The sequence below is a fragment of the Xyrauchen texanus genome, chromosome 43 (assembly GCF_025860055.1).
Source record: "Xyrauchen texanus isolate HMW12.3.18 chromosome 43, RBS_HiC_50CHRs, whole genome shotgun sequence".
Classification (NCBI taxonomy): domain Eukaryota; kingdom Metazoa; phylum Chordata; class Actinopteri; order Cypriniformes; family Catostomidae; genus Xyrauchen; species Xyrauchen texanus.
The window spans coordinates 5,094,291-5,111,992 of record NC_068318.1 but is presented as its reverse complement, the minus strand read 5'-3'; the positions used below and the strand labels follow the sequence as shown (position 1 = coordinate 5,111,992).

Genomic DNA, 17,702 nt, shown 5'->3' with positions numbered 1-17,702 from the left:
ACGGATTTTCACAATACTTAAAACTAAACATACCTCTGAATTTTTGTGCTTCGTCTTCGGTGATATTTATTCCGGCTTCTTTCAGTTTCTGAAGAAGATCCTCCGTCGACAGCGTCAGGAGTGAGACAGCCATCTTCTTGGAATAACCGTCGCTTTCTGTGCACAGTACCTCCAACTACTTCTTCGCGCGCATAAAGTCGTGCACTGCGCGGGCTACAATCCCATTGGCTGGACAAATGCGTGTATTTGTACTTGGATGCAAAGTAAAAGTACCCCATATCATTTTAAATAAACGTTGAATAGTTTTCGTCTACATTGCTTTTAAAAATTGCTTTTGCTAAAAAAAGATTAGCATGTGTATTTATTTTAACTCTAAATTAGGTAGGCTATCTTAAGTTAAAACAGGTATTATATTACACAGTTTAGCATTACAATAAAAAATACAGACCTACTTTATTACATTTGCTTTATGTTTAAAACTTATCATCTTGATGCTCTGCATAATCAATAGAAGGTCATGTGCCAGCCTGGATACTGTTCAGAACCAGTGACAGCAGTAAAGATGTGGGCTATTCAATACATTTGGTTACTTTGTGTATCTCTTCTTATAACCAACAACTCATGAACATGGATTTCTTATGTTTAATCTATTTTGGGTGATTGACAAATATGTGTTCACTGAATTGTTGAGATCACTGTGGATGCAGAGCCTAATAAGCTTTTACCACACTTTCTTCCTATGTCACAGATTGTACCCTTGTTTGGGGATTAAATGGTCCAAACATGGACCCTCTGACAGTTGGAAACATATTTGTACCTTTTTTACCACTAAATGGTACATATTAGTACCCTAAGGTGTAAATATTACCCATTGAGTGTACAACTTCACCATTTGTACCCTAAGTGTTCACAAATGTACCCCAACCGTACCGTTTTTTCTGACAGTGTGTACAACTGCCGGAGGGAGGGGAGAGGAAGCAAAGTTAAAAAGTACACCTGTTAGGTCGTAAATCATACCTCATAAATAATTTGTCACACCGTAAATAATATTTACTACTTCTTTTCCATTGATGGTTTCTATTTACAATGTGTTTTTGCAGCAGTTGAGTCCTCTAACAGATCACTAACATGTCCGTTGAGCAATGAAACGGCAATTGCCAATCAGAGCTTCTTAGTCCTCCATCCTATCTGTAATGACAACCGACCCTAATGCGCAAGTTTTAAACAGTTGCTTGCTTTATGTTCTTGCTCTGTTCGCATGGCACAGGGGAATTAATACTGAAGAAACATCACCAGACACTCGAAAATAAGCTGTAGAACAAAAGCGAAAAGCACTTTGTAATTATTTTTGATTCATTGCATCGCTTCGAACATAGATGTTAAATACACTGCAAATGACCAACACGACAAAACTAAAATGCTCCCGCTCTAATCAAGGCACAGACACGGTGTAAATAATTGATTTATTATGCTGTTTAGACCGCTTTGTTTTTAATGAGAGCATTCGTGAGAGTGCAGAACATTGTGCGGATCGTCGCGGAGCTCGCGTCGAAATGCAGGTCTCAAACAGTGTAAACCTGCAGTCATTGTAATGAGTTTGTCGCGTTGCTCGATTTCTGTGTACAATTTATTACAAATGTAATACAGTTTTGTTTTGTCATGTTAATAAGTAGGCCAATGTGGCATGAATATTATATGTCAGGAATCACCGTTATTGTTATCGCGTCTGCTCTAATAAGACTAATTTGCCACGCAGCTGGTATTGGTAGATTTAACATTTTCACAAAAACTCTGATCGCAAATGACAGTTTTTAATTTCCAAAGTGCAACCACTGAAGTCAAAAATAATCTAACGATGATCTTACATGAGCCTGTCTCTCCATGAAATGGCTTACTGGACAGAGTAACTTGGTCGATTTAAATCGGCTGTTAATAAGTTTGAATATGCCATATTTACTGTACGTGAATTAATAATTTAAGCAGTAATAAGTTACAATATCAAGGGCAATAATCTACAATATATTATTTTTGACACACACACACATAAATCACACCTCAAAAATAGAGTCCAATGGCAGTTTCCCAGACTCTGATCTGTCCTGTTTGTTTCTATAGTTGATCAAAGATTCTCCAGAACTGAAGTTAAGTGGTTTATTCATTGACCCCTCACTCTTCATGGACACACAGCTGGATTCAGGAGATTCTCCATGAATGACACTAAACAGCAAATAAACGGAGTTCAGTTCATGTGTTTTATCAGTTGTTATCTTTGTGATGTACAAGTTCATACTGTCAGTCAACGAGAGTCCACACCTAACATTAGCACAAAGGGGTCCTGAACTGAAAACAGGTGGTTTTTCCATTGACCAGTCACTCTTCATGGACACACAGCTGGATTCAGGAGATTCTCCATGAATGACACTAAAACAACAAATAAACAGAGTTCAGTTCATGTGATCTCTGCAAAGTTGTGTGGAAAAAAAATAATGGCACAATTATATTCATGGATTCATTGTAAAAGTCAGATTGTCATGGTTACACACAGTGACTGTTTGGTAATGTTTAATGCTCAGTCCTAGTTCAACATTCAGGACTTTCACTTATCTAAATAAGATATATTTGAGCACATGACATTACACAGCAGATTAGATTTGAATGCACCAAAACTGGAAAGACTTTCAGCTGTGACTGAAGATCAAACTTACACGCCAATAAATGCACAGAATTAATATACACCATACAATAAAAAATGTGCTGCTTTCTGAAAAACTTTTTTTTTTTTTTTCACAAGAATTGAATGATAAAATGTACTTTTACAGGATAAACATACACACAAATGACCTTTGACCCCAATCCTAAAAAATATTTTAGTTTAACGGTTTGTTACGCATTCATCTGAAGGAAATCCTGCGTTTGTGTCTAAAAATGTACAGAGAAACACATTGGAGTTTCATCTTCTACATACAACTGACTAAAACATTTTTCCAGTTATATCTGTGACTGAATTAAACCATCTCACTGTCATCTTACTGTAGATCTCACTTTGCCCTAAACATGTTTTCACATGTTTGTTCCAACAGATTACACTTGAGATATACAACCATCATTCATGAGACTGTATTCACCACAGTTCTGCAACAGATTTGCTTCTGCTGAAGAGATTTGTTGGAGAGTTTGATTGAAAGTTCTGAATTAAGCAAGCAAAAGTAGTAATTGTGATGTTGTTGACAATTACCTTAATACTTGATACTTAAAATTGTAATCCAGTCGGTTTTCATTTCTCCTCAGTGTTTTATACTGTAGTGTATGTAATATCTATCAGTGTATTTTATTAAACCAGTGCAATCCTCTGACCTCTTGACCTTCCCTGTGTCTCTCTGTCCACTGAGATCTTTTGTGGAGTCCATGACATCATCTGAACAGTCCATTGAACACCTGTCAACAAAAGGGACATCTATATTCAGGCCAATCAAATCAGTAACATTTCAGTGCCAAAGAAACTGAACACATACTGACAATTCAGATAAAAGAGCAAAAGTGTCAGTATGTGTTTTTTCTGCTGTGGTGAATACTAAGATATCTGTTAGATGTCTTACTGTAGCTGATAGATTTAAAGATTCATTCAAGTTGTCTTGTGAGGTTTGGTTTGCAGCAGTTCAGTACTCACCTGTCAAGATTTGTTGATGTTCACTTACGGTTTACTGATTAGAATATTACCTACAAAATACTTCACAATCACTTGATTTATTGTTTCACACAATTCAGTGCAGCACAAACTGTTGTACACTTTCTATTTTTCTCTCGTCGTGTAATTTCTGCTCTTGTCATAAAATGGATCCTATTTTAATAGTTTCACTTTCACCTGAGGAGGAGGAGTCTGAAAAGAGACAAACAACATTTAAAGCTGCAGCAGGCGTTTCATGCTCTTAAAGGGATAGTTCAGCCAAAATGACAAATCTGTCATCATTTACTCAACCTCAGTTCAGGCGGGCGGCCAGGAGACCAGAGCATTTCAGGCGGGCTGCCAGGAGACCAGAGCAGATCCAGGGGACGGCCAGGAGATCAGAGGAGATCAGGCAGAGGGCCAGTGGACCAAAGGGACCACCTCAAGGTGGGGACTGTGTCAGGAGGTCTGGGAGGCGGCCGTAGGAAAGGGACTGGGTCCGGAGGCCTGGGAGGCGGCCGCAGGGCTGATCAAGGGTCAGGAGGCACTGGTAAGATGGACAGAACTGCTGAAGGAGGAGTCTCTGGGGGAGCGGACGGAGCCGCGGGAGGAACTATCTCTGGGGGAGTGGGCAGTGCCGTGGAAGGCACCGGGGGTGGAGCCGTGGAAGGCTCTGGAGGAATAGCCGTGGAAGGGAGTACAGGCAGAAAGTGGGGAACAGAAGCCCTTCATTTCCTCCTCCTCTGGATGGCCGAAGTTGGCAATGCTGGCTCTGGGAGGAACGAGGCTGGCAATGCTGGCTCTGGGACGGGCGAGGCCGGCTACGCTGGCTCTGGGACGGGCGAGGCCGGCTACGCTGGCTCTGGGACGGGCGAGGCCGGCTACGCTGGCTCATTGACCGTGGCAGGTGTGGGCATTGGCTTGTTGGACGTGGCAGGCATGGGCGTTGGCTGAGGCAGGTGTGGGCGCTGTCTCTTATGAGGATTCTCAGAAGCGAACGTTGATAAAATTAAATCCACGTATTCTTCCCACGTGTAGTTACCGGTCTTTGGCAATTCCTTCCACTTGTCAGCAAGGAGGCTGATCTGGTACAAAGACTTGCATCTGGCAATGGTGCTGAACAGACGAGTGTATTCGATAATAGGAAGGTTCACTCGGCTCAACCGGATGAAGATTGCTGCTTGATCCATTTCGGGGGTCAGTCTTTCTTTCACAGCTTTATTTAATGGCAGAATATACAAGCTAACTCAGAATAAAAAGAAAATCAAAACTCAGGAAACCAAACACAGAGCATAAACAAAACATGTAAAGACTGACAAACTAACAGGGGGAAACAAGGGCTTAAATATACAAGAAAAAACAAGGAACACCTGGGGAAACAATCAGGGAGAACCAATCGTGAAATAAAACTACAAAAGGACTACAAAACCAACAGGAAACAGGAAAGTGGGAACTAAACAAGAATTTCAACATAAAAGCACAAAAACATGAAAACGTGACAATCGTAATCTAATAATTTTTTCCTTATCAGTATCTAATTACAGATCCTTATTACAACAATCATTAATGTCCTTTATCAGCTGTCTCTCTAATTCTTTTTAGTTTTTACACATTATTTTACCATAATCAAATGAGTACTTTCAAATTTTACAAAATTGTTCATCATTTAGAAAATTAGCATTTAATTTCCAATATTTCATCTACAAATCATTCCAGTGTCAGGCATCAGTGTGACAGTAACTAAACAGTGATCAGTAGTAGGAGCCGCAGATATTTTAGCTTGTGAAACATATTTTAAGATTTCCTGTGTTATCAACCAAATATCTATTCTTGATTTACGACTCCCAAGGGGGTCTAATCCATGAATATTGCCTTATTTCAGGGTTAACATGTCTCCAAACATATATTAGGGAATTATTAATACAAAACCCAGTAATATTTTGATTAGCCTATATTCATAACCAACATACTTTGTTGGGAATCTATCCATCCATTCATCAGGTACACAATTAGTTACACAAAAGTTTCCGCCACTAAAATATTATCAGTTGGGAAGAGTGCTTTCAATTCTCTAATAGTCTCAGAAATTTGTTCCTGCAATATTTAGTTCCTAGACTGTCCATTATAAACATTTAAAAGAATCAGTGGAGTTCCTTCAATGATTAAAACCACAGCAATCCAGTGTCCATCTTTATCTCCTTTAAATTCAACAACTTTTCATTGGCAGTTGTTCAAGCATATGGCTACACCAGCAGATTAGTTCCATGGTTAAACAAAATGGTATTTCCAGTTCAAAAGTTGAGTCTTCTGTACTGGACTTTGCATTTTGCAAAATAAAAATATAGTTTTTCTCTTAATACTGTCTTTAAGCCCCCTGGTATTTAATGAAATAAAGGAAGCCTCAAACACAATGTAAACATAGAATTCAGTAGCACTACGAATAGCTAGAACAAGCTAACAATAATACACCACAATATAGTTCAGTGTTTATAGTTCAGATATTGAAGATGACTTGCAGGTGGATTTGATGTGTTGTAAATCAGTATTCTGTGTTTGAAATAATCCTGATGAATCTAGTGTTGATTGTGTTTCACTCCAGTACAGCAGGAGGCGCTATGAAGATCTTTAGTGTGCCGGTAAACTCACTAAAGAAAGAAAGAAAGAAGAGCTCACTGCTTGAACACTCCGCTTGTGTGTTTTTATAGTTCAGTGATTATAGTTCAGATGTTTAAGGTGAGTTTGCAGGTGGACTTGTATTTGCTGTAAATGTGTTTGAAATCCTCCTGATGAATCTAGTGTTGATTGTGTTTCACTCCAGTACAGCAGGAGGCGCTATAAGCTCTTTAGTCCTCCAGTTAACTCACTAAAGAAAGAACTCACAGTTTGAGCACTCTGCTAGTGTTTGTGGATCAGTGTTTATAGTTCATTGTTTTTAGTTCAGATATTGAAGATGAGTTTGCAGGTGGATCTGATGTGGTGTAAATCAGTAGGAACTGATCTGGCTTCTGTCTGTAACACTGCTGGAGAACAGCAGATGCTCAAGATACCATTGAAGATGTGTTCAGTGAAGCTGATGGACTGCAGGAACCTCATGGAGATGAGACGAGAAACCACAGCACAGGAACAACACACTGATGATGATGATGATGATGATGATAACCACAATAGAGGAACAAAACAAGAGTGATGAAGATAGTGATTTTATTCCTTCAGGTATGTTTTTTACTTTATAATATTTCACATGAGATTTTTAGAAAATGCAGTGTAAGTTATCTAGCATCATTTGTGTGCTGATGCAACTTTGTTTGATATTATGTATCTAATGCAGCATTCAGACATTTGTCAGTGTCCAAATTGTTTATAAGCGGTTTCTATAGCTATAAAAAAAAAAAAAGGGTGTGCGTGATGACGTCATGCCTAAAAAAAACCCACTCTGTCGCATAAGTTTTGATTTATCGCAACAGAAATCTGCCCTGAAGCCGTTTCCATTCAGAAATGTGTGTTTATCGCTAATTCGCCACACAGGTGTCCCTCATTTTGTTTTCTTCTGAAGTTTTGGTAAAATGGGGAGAGTATTGAGACAATTCATTGAAATTATCCAGTTTACTGTAATTTTAATTAACAAATAAAATCAATCAGAAGACGAAGAATTGCAATCAAAAGGCAACAATTGCCCTTCTGACAGGACTGTAATATTGGTCCTGAAGTTGCACCTATTCAATTGGCACCGGTTCTGACCCGAAAGCGAATCTTCATGGCCCTGTTCAAGCTGGCAACCTGCCGGCAAAAGTAGTGGAGGAAACTTTCTCTCTCAGTATTTAGGACCATCCATCCAAGGCAAAGATGGTTAGGTTTAAAATATTTAAACATTTTGAAATGTTCAAAAGGTAGTTTTCTGAAAGTGAACTCGGCATTGGAAAAATAGTTCTGATAGATTATAGTCTTGATAAAAGTGCAGTACATGATAGTTGATTGTATTATGGGTTACACTTTATTTAACAGTGTAACCACACAAGTAATGACTGATCATAACTAATTAACATGTGCTTACTATAGGTTTAGCATAAGGGTTTGGTTTAGGAATAGTTGCTTGTGGCTACACATAATTTAATGTTATCTCTAGGGCTGGGTATCGTTCCAAAAATGTCGATATCGATACGATACCTTGACTCGATACCAGTTCCTAAACAACTTTTTTCAATACCATGAAATCAGTTTTAAAAAGATTACAAACATTACCTCAAAAAAACTTTCTGATATTATTTTTTCAGTTTGTTGACTTTGTTTACAGACTCAAAGACTCATCTCCTGAGCCTTCTGGTCTCCTCGTGCTCCTCAGGGTCGGCAGATGCTATAACATTAATGTGAAGAGGAAAAACAACAAGAAAGCTAAACTGTTAATTCAGCCAACCCTAAGGTTAAGTACAGTTTAAGAAGATAACTAGTTCAATGTGAGTTAAACTTGATCAGTTACTGTCAACCTTAAAGCATTTTTAACATGGATTTAGCTAGCTATAGCCATTCATCCAAACAATATCTAAAGTTACGTAGGCCCCAGTTTGTAGGACTATGTCACCGTGAACAGAAACGTTAATTTAACAAGTACACAAGCATGTACCACTACAAGTTAGCCGATTTTGTTTGTTGGTTTGTTTGCTAAACGTTAACCTTACCTGTTAGAGTCCCAGTCATAGTGCCGCTGCATTCATCAGTAGTTTTGGAGGAGGACTCGTGTGGTGGGCATGGCGCAGTCGATGTGTGTGCACAGCTATAAAAGAAACATTGATGCGGTGTAATATCAGGGTTTATATATGATACATTCCTGATATTCAATAGGCTATTTTAAACAATCATATCTAAAGCATCACAACTGCATTATGTTCTGCATAGTTCTCCAGCAACTTTTAAGGACCAACTGAACTTGATTTTCATCTAAATTTTATTTTAGTGTCATAATGCAATTTACATTTTCTGAAGAAGCTCAGCTAATACGACGTGAAGATTTAAAATATTTAAAAGATATTGTTCAAAATGTTCAAAAGGTCATTTTGTGAAAGTTAATAAGTTTATAGTCTTGAATAAAGTCTAGAACATTCTTAGAACGTCATTCAGACGACTTTATTCATCTACAGAACAGGGTAAAGCTAATTTAAGTTTGTGTCAAGATAAGGCATATATAGATTTACAAATATCTATATTTTTAGTTTGGTAATTTTTTTCTTTAATTTAATGCTTTTTTTTGTTTGGTAATTTATTTTATTTAATACAGGGAATTTTGCTGGCATTTTTTGAAATGTAAAACTAAACAATAATTTTATAGAATTGGGCTGTAAGTGTTCCCAAAAAACATAAAAAACACGCAGAAGCTTTTGTTACAGAAATTATGTTTCTTGTATTGTGGGCTAATTCCATGACTGCCGTCTATTATTTTGAATTGTGTGGAAAAACTATTTTAATAAATAAACGGGTAGATACTGCAATTCAATTAATCGCAAACAGTGGCCATTCATTTGTTCTCTGTGTACTTGTCGATGTGCATGATGTGAGATATTTTTGTTGACACTCCTGGGGTGTCATGTTTGCAGCATCAGATCTATATGCCGTTAAGATCAATCCATAATCAAGGATGTATACTGTCGTCATGATTAACACAGGCTAACGATTGGGGTAAACTCCGTCATGTGACACTATATTTTTGCGTTACTGCCAATTTTCTCGGCAAAGTGTTCCCTTTACAAAAAGCTTCACTTGAATGCTGGGCTGAGAAAAGTGCTTTGGGAACAATCCTGCATTGTGACCAGCTGTTAATATGTGTGTAACATGTCAATGAACATTGACCAGAATTTATAGCCTCGGCTGGTGAGATCATTGGATGCACCTGTGGCCAGGTTATAAATAGACGCGTCGCCAGCATGTCGTCAGATCAATTTTTTTCAGAGCCCATTCTGTGTGTCTCTCACAAGCCAGTCAAAACTTTCTTTCCTTTGTTAGGAGTTAGAAATTGTTAGGCAGTGCGCAGAACTTTCTTTTCTTCTCTCTTTGCCCTGAAAAAAAAGAAAGGAGAGAAAAATGTTGGAGAATCAAGGCAAACGATGCGTGTTCCCCTGTTTACGCTCTATGGCTGAGAGGGACACGCGTCAGTTTTGCTTTGTTTGTTTGGGGGAAGAGCATGCTACTCTCGCGTTGGGGCAGGGCGGGTGCACGCATTGCAACCTACTTTCGGTCAAAATGCTTCGCACTCGCCTTGCTTACTTCCGAGAGCCGGCACCCACACTTCATTTGTGGGGCTGTCGTATGGATCTGGTTGAGGAGTGAGAGACGGGTCCGTCCCTTTCGTTCGCTCTCTCCCCAGATCCGGCTGGTCCTTCCCATGATCTTGAAGCGCGCTCCGGTGCTTCTTCAGTTCCTGAGGGGGACCTTGATTCTCTTAGGTCTGCGGACTTCAAGTTACCCATATCTGAGCACTCCAAACATGACTCAAAATCTTCTGAGGAGTTACTCGATGTGGTTACTCGTGCGGTGGCCAGACTTCAGTTCGATTGGCCACGTGATCAAGAAACTCTAAACGCTCCAAATTAGAGGACAGATTTCTGTCTGTGGCCAAGGGAAGGGAATGCCTCATCTTTCCCTTCCCTTCTATGATGACCTCCACGACAAGCTTTCTCATTCATGGAGGAAGCCTTATACTTCTCGCGTTCACGTGCCCTCGTCATTGTTATATAAAAAATAGACTATCGTGGGTGCTGAGGCACGAGGGTATTCAATGATGCCACCGGTCGAAGAGACACTCGCGGGTTATCTCTCACTGGGTTCGGCATCATCATTGAAAAAACCCGCTCTCCCCACTAAGCCATGCAGGACCACATCCATGCTAGTAGGGAGGGCTTATCAAGCGGCAGGTCAGGCTGGTGCTGCGCTGCACACCATGGCTGAGTTACAGGCTTACCAGGCTGACCTACTGAAAGACCTGAGTGCGGGTGCAACGCTTGATGAAGAAGCCTTCTCTGAACTTCATCAGGCCACAGATCTATCTCTCCGTGCGACCAAGCAGACAGCCCGTGCTATTGGCCGGTCTCTGTCCGCTTTAGTCAGCACAGAGAGGCATTTATGGATTAACCTTTCGGGCATCAGGGATAAGGACAGAGTTTTCTTACTTGATGCCCTGGTTTAGCCTTCTGGTCTCTTTGGAGATGCCATGAATACGGTTATCTCCAGATTCCAGGAGGCAAAAAGCCACGAGGAAGCCTATGGGCGGTTTTTCCTTACCGCACTCAGGCGGCGGGGCCGTCGGCCACCCAGTCTCGCCCAGACTCTGCTAGGAGGGAGGCTCAGAAACCGAGCGTGGCGAGTCATGCTCCCCCTCGTAAGGACTGAGGACAGGCTCGTCGCCCTCAGCAGCCGCCCAAGCAGGACCTCGGGGTCATGATTTCTAATAGAAAGAAGCCCTGATGGTCTTGTACCCAGCCTTGTGGGGGTAGTTCCCCTCGGGACAGGGTGCGTGTACCATCCACTTCGGCCCTCCCGATACCCTCACGAAACCTCTTCACTCCAGCCGCCTTTGGTTGTTCGGGCTTCCAACAAAGAGTTGGGTGTACCGTTGCATCCTGCCTTGATCCAGGACGCGGAAACACTCAACACCCCCTCAACAGGAAGTCTTAAAATAATACCCATCTCAGAGTACCTGGCAGCGTGGAAACTTCTGCCAGATATTTTTATGTGGGTCCTAAGAACAGTAAAGAAGGGCTACAGAATTAAATTCGCTCGCCTCCCTCCGTGTTTCAATGGCGTGGTCCCCACTACCGTAAATTGGAACAGGCATTTCTACTGTGAAAAAAACTGTAAAATCTCTCGGTCTAAGGGGCCATAGAACATGTTCCCCTTCCAGAGAAAGAGTCAGGTTATTACAGCGAATACTTCTTGGTTCCCAAAAAGGGTGGGGGGTTGCGTCCGACCTTAGATCAAGGCTTGAACTGCCCAGTCAGTGTGTTCAAGTCCAAGATGCTAACTATCAAGACGATCATGTCACAAGCCCAACATCCCGTTTGGCTGGTCACCATCTTCATATAGAAATTCCGCCACAGCACAGAAAGTTCCTGAGGTTCACTTTCGGGGGCGAAGCCTTCCAGTATCGGGTTCTTCCATTCAGCCTAGCCCTATTAACCCGCACATTCATGAAATGCAGGGATGCAGCACTGGCTCATTTGCGACTCCGGGGCATCCGCATTCTGAATTACATAGACGACTGGCTGATCTAGCACAGTTCCAAGAACTGGCAGTTCAGCACAGGGATATCGTCTTAGCTCATCTTGTTTCTCAGGATCTGAGACTTAACGTCAGAGAGCGTTCTCTCTCCCACCCGGGGAATCACTTATCTGGGGGTTATATGGAATTCGATCACGATGCAGGCACAATTGTCTCCCGCACTAATCATTTCCATTCAGAACACCCTGAGCAAGGTCAGGCTAGGACAAGGTTGCACTGCTCGTCAGTATCAACGAATACTAGGTCTCATGGCATCTGCGTCCGCGGTGATCCCTTCTGGCCTTCTGCACATGAGACCTTTCCAGCTGTGGCTATAAGCCAGGGGGTTTCATCCAAGGGACGGTCCCCTAAGGTAAATAAGGGTTACGTGCCGCAGGCTTCGTTCCCTTTCTATGTGGTTCAGACCCCGGTTTCTTACCTTGGGTCCCACTCTAGGTGCGTCTCGTCGTCGCAGGTTGCTAACGCAATGTCTCCTCTACTTCTCCCTGTGTCACCCAGCCCCCCTTGGCTGGACGCGGTGGCACATACATGGCCCAGAATGCGCCTGTATGTTTTTCCCTCTACTAAAAGTTCATATGCAGATCCAGTTAACTGCCAGATTGCTTCAGTTCTGGACTTTCTGCAGGAAAAACTGTCAGCAGGCACATGCCCCGCCACTCTCAGGGTCTATGTGGCTGCCATTTTGGCTTGCCACGCCTTGATGGACAGAGTGCCCTTTGAGAGGCATCCCCTGCTAGGACCATGACCTCTTCATAGGACTTAGCAATAGTCCTTGAGGGTCTGGTTGAAACCCCCTTTGAAACTCTAGAGTCAGCATCTGACAGACTTCTGACTCAAGATGTTTTTTCTTATGGCGATTACCTCATAAAGAGAATTAGCGACCTACAGGCTCTGTCTGTTTTGCCAGCCTGTTTAGAGTTTGCCCCAGGAACGACCAAAGCAATTTCGCACCCTCATCCTGACTTCCTGCCTAAGGTGCCTTTCGTGACCCTACATCAGGTTACTCTCTATGCCTTCTGCTCCCTGCCGTTTGCAATGCCGGAGCAGCAAGGACTTCACAGACTGTGTCCAGTCTGTGCCCTTTAGACTTATGTCCACCGCACTAGCCAGTGGCTATGTCGCATTGGGTGAGGGATGTTAATGCCCTGGCCTATGAGGTGCACGGTCAAGCTTCGCCAGTAGGTATCAAGGCTCACTCCACCAGAGGTGTCGCCTCCTCTAAAGCCTTGGCTAGAGGGGTCCCTCTGCATTAAGTTTGTGATGCGGCAGGCTGGTCCTCTCCGCCCACATTCATCAAATTATATAGTTTGTATGTTCATGCTACTCCGGGCTCTTACGTCCTTGAGTCGACATCTCAAGCTCATGTCTGAGACCTCTCGCGTTCTTGTGAGCACACTTCACAACCGTAGGGGTCCGGACAGCCTCAGTGCGGCGGCGTGGGTATTCTCGTTCCCAAAGCGCTTTTCTCAGCGCAGCATCTCGTTCTGCTTTTTTCAGGGAACAAGGGTTACACTACGTAACCAGAGACATTTTCAAACCAGTTTTTCACAACATTTGATGTATCGACAAAAATATTATGTTGACACTTGTGAAATGTTTGCGATAATTTGCGTTACCATCAGCTTTATTTTGATGCGCTAAAACTTTTTCTTAAAAGATCCTTAGATGGAAACGTAGTTTGTGATTTGTACTGTTTTATCATTACATACTGTTATGTTCCTTTCAGATACAAACAGTGGTCCATCTGATGGAGAAATGGCTTCTACATCAAAACAGCATCTTTCTTGCAAAATTTGTGAGAAGACATTCACTACGAAAGGACATTTAGTGAGACATGAGAGAAGACACAAAGAGCAGAAAGTCTTCAAATGTAAGAGTTGTGAGAGCATCTTTTCCACCTTAAAAGAGAGGAACCGTCATTCAGAAGTGCACAAAGTAAAGCAGGAGTTTCCCTGTGAGCAGTGTGGGAAGGTTTTCCTTACAACTTCTAAACTGAAAGTTCACATGCAGTCACACAGTGAGGAAAAGCCTTTCAGCTGCAGTGAGTGTGACAAGTGTTTTAGAACTAAAGGAAATCTTAATGAGCATCAGAAAATACACACGGGGGAGAAACCGTACACGTGTCTTCACTGTGAGAAGAGATTCATCAACAAGAGTCATATGACATCACATGTCCGTTTGCACACCAATGAGAGGCCGTATCAGTGCAAAGAATGTGACAAAACCTTTAAACAATTATTTTGTCTAAAGACACATCAGCAAATCCACTCTGGGGAGAAACCCTATCAATGCTCACACTGCGATAGGCGTTTCTTTAAGAAATCTGATCTGAAACGTCATGAAATTAGACAATCTGTGGAGAAACCCTTTCAATGTTCACACTGTAACAAGCGTTACCATCTTGAATCTGACATGAAATCTCATGAAAAAAGACACTATGGAGAGAAACGTTACCTCTGCTCTTACTGTGGGAAGAGATTTTATAAACCATCTGAATTAAGAGTCCACCAGAGAGTGCATACTGGAGAGAAACCTTACAGCTGCTCCATCTGCAGGAAATCATTTGTTTCTTCATCAAGTTTAAAAACTCATCAGAAGACACATGCTAGAGATCAAACTGCCCTGAAATCATCCTAGTGTTTTCAGGCATCAACATTAAATCACAATTACATTATCGAAGGCAATTTTTGTCAGAAGTCAAATAATTTTTATTTGGATGGCGTTGTTCACAATGCACACATTGTTTTAAAGCAGCTTTATGTAAAATCATTCTGTAATGTCTTAAAACTCCAGCTCTATAGAGAATCATGCTTTAATGTCTTCATTCAATTTCTTAGGACAGATATGGTCTGGATGTAATGTATTTTTGCATCCATTTAAGGTTTATAAGTATGTGTGTATGTGAAGCATTGTCTTTTCCCTGTTTAGCCACGGTTATACAAGTTAACTTTTTTCTGCAGAATGTCCAAGTTAATTTTTATGTTCATACACCTCTAGACCTGGTGTGTAATCATTATGAAATTACCCTTTTTTTCAGCTGACAAATGAATAATAAGTTAAGAATAATAAGCCAAAAGCTCAACTGACTCAGCTGAGATTGTGATGTGATGTTCACTTGACACTGGAGTCCGCTGGATTATTCACTGGAATTTTATGTTGATTTTTGATTAACAACTGATTGGTTTAAAGGATGGAAGAGTCATTCTCATGTCCATCAGGTAAAGCACATAAATATATGTAAAGTATGTGATAAAAGTTGTTTGTTTATGCTAAGTTCTGTCATTCTAATGATTGAGAATCACAGTATTCGCTAAATCTTAATTGTGATTCTAAAGTTATATTGCAGTATTAATGGATTGAATGGCTTCACTGGAGTGTTAGACTATGGTTTTAAATAATCACTCATGCACAATATTCTCAGAGTCCAATGTATTTCACTAGGTGGGCGGAATTTCCAGTTGGCTAGCGGAAGTTGGTTGGTGTTTTGTGTGTAGCCGGTCACTGCTTGCTTGCATGTTATGTGGTTATTCTTGCTTTTTAAATTTTGTAAGATGTCTTTACAATTTTACAGTCAGTGTTTTGAGTTAATGGATATCCTTATAATCAAACGAGTTTTATCAACAACTAAAAAAGCTGTTATGATCAGAAACCTCTCGCAAAGAGCTCCAGTCCCAGATGCTGCTTTTTCCATCAGCTACCTATAAAACGATTGACTGTTTAAAAAAGATCTGAATATTTTGTTTGTGTGCTCTTTTCAAATTATTGGCACGAAGTCAACAGGGGTGATTACTTATAAAATCCAACATTATATTCAAGCTATGATAGTTACATGAACTATAGCATTATTGTGCTAACAGGTGTGTAAACATGCATTTATGGTTTATAAGACATTTTGTGAGTTTGTTCATTTCTATTCTTTGTGAATACTTCATGTGTTTTGAAATGGCATGTAAAAGGAACAGTGTTTTACCTGAACTGTCTGTGAGTAGTGACAATGTTTTCATGCTGTAATGCTAAATTGATCAATGCTATAGTGGAAGACCATTATTAGATGAGACATGTACAGTACATAGATGTTTTATCACGTTTGAAATTAACTGTATTTTGATTTTCCTCCTTCTTGCATTTTTCTTGCCAGCAATTCACTTTCATTTGAGTGTCTTTGCAGAATGTGCAGGTTTTCCTTTAAACGGGAGTGTGTAATTTTATTCAAATATGCTTTTTGTCAAATTCAATTAGACAAATATCTCTTTACGGTAAGCTAGCTGTCCGTTCTGTGAGTGTGCTGAAAAAACTCTTGTATTTGTACACAGCCCTGGCCCTGTAAATGGGAAAATAAACTAAGTGGATCGGATTGATCCACACAACACAGTTGTGATCACACAGCGTTGGTAATGTGCTTGCATGAGTTTGTGGAGTGTAGCACTGAATGGAGGGGTTTGTTTGTCTGTTGAGGTTCAAATATCAAGAGTCTTTCTCAGGAATTGCTTGCTCCACCTTTAACTTGAAAACCAGTTGAACCGTAACACCGGCAATGTTATCGGACAAGCCGATTCCTCTGCAATGCTTTCTGTCCTCTGTGTTAATGTTATAGTGGTCTTTTTTATTTCGACATTAAACTTTATCATCTTTTATTTAGAATGGCCTATTTTTTTTACAGTATTATATAATTTACAGTAATAAAATACTTTATTTTTGTAATTCCGTTTGGTGCCACTAGTAGCACAGAAATTACACACTCCACCTTCAATGGGAAAAGGTGATTTGGAAACGGTGTGTTCATTCATTCAGTATCAGTTACTTTTATATGTTCAGTGCTTTTAATAAAACATACTGTTTTTTTTTTTGTTGCTTTAAAGAGAACATTGAACTTTAGTGTAAAATGTTTATAATGTATATCCAAATAAATGTTTATTTGTATTGCATGTAGTTCATTTTGTATGGTACAGTTTATTGTGAGGCTGCTAAGACATTATTTCCTACACAAGAACAATACATTCAATATATCAACAGGATCAGTTGTTCAGTCAACCCTAAAATATTTAAAATCAAATTAGGGCTTGCAACAAGTGCTGCTCTTCAAGACTTGGATGACAAAGACACCATTGTAGAAGAGGACATCTTCCACGAATTGATTGAAGGCAGTCCACATTTATGCTTAACTATAAGATGTCTAGAAGAAAATCTTTCTGCTGGCTTGCCTGAAGGTAAATAAATAATAACACTTCAGATAGGGCTGGGACAACGCTGACGTCGACGCAAAAAATACGTCGACGCAAAATATGCGCGTCGATTCGTCGGACCCAAAACAAAGATGGCGGCGCAGGCGAGTAGTAGCAACACGAGTGGCTCCTCAGACTATCAGAAGTGCAAGGCGGCATGCACTCGTTCCTCTAAAGTATGGGAATTCTTTAATTTAAAAGGAAACAATTCCGTGATATGTCGTCTTTGCAAAATTGAGATGGGCTTCCATTCTAGCACCACGGCAATGCACCAGCATCTGAAGAGGCGCCACCCGGTTGCAGCTGCAGATGACAGAGCAAGTTTTTTTTCAACTCCCCACTTTGCACTCGATGTTGGAGTAGGCTATAATACGTTGTCGACACACAGTTTTCGTTTATAGCTATTAATAATGCGCTTATAGCTATGAATGTCGTGAAAAATACGTAGAGGACACTGACAATGCGCTGACAGACAGGACCAAGCAGGTAACATTTAATAAAGTCTCAACTTTCAAATTTGGCCATTCAAAGAAAATTAAACCATAAATAGGCCT

General features: G+C 40.6%; 1 protein-coding gene across 1 annotated transcript; it reads left to right on the top strand.

The window, feature by feature from the left end:
- The first annotated feature begins 6,538 nt into the window (after positions 1-6,538).
- LOC127636146 (gastrula zinc finger protein XlCGF17.1-like) lies at positions 6,539-16,782 on the top strand. Its single transcript, XM_052116564.1, has 2 exons — positions 6,539-6,877; positions 13,653-16,782. The coding sequence occupies exons 1-2, from the start codon at positions 6,799-6,801 to the stop codon at positions 14,561-14,563; spliced, it is 990 nt and encodes a 329-aa protein (XP_051972524.1). The 5' UTR covers positions 6,539-6,798; the 3' UTR covers positions 14,564-16,782.
- The last annotated feature ends 920 nt before the right edge of the window (positions 16,783-17,702 follow it).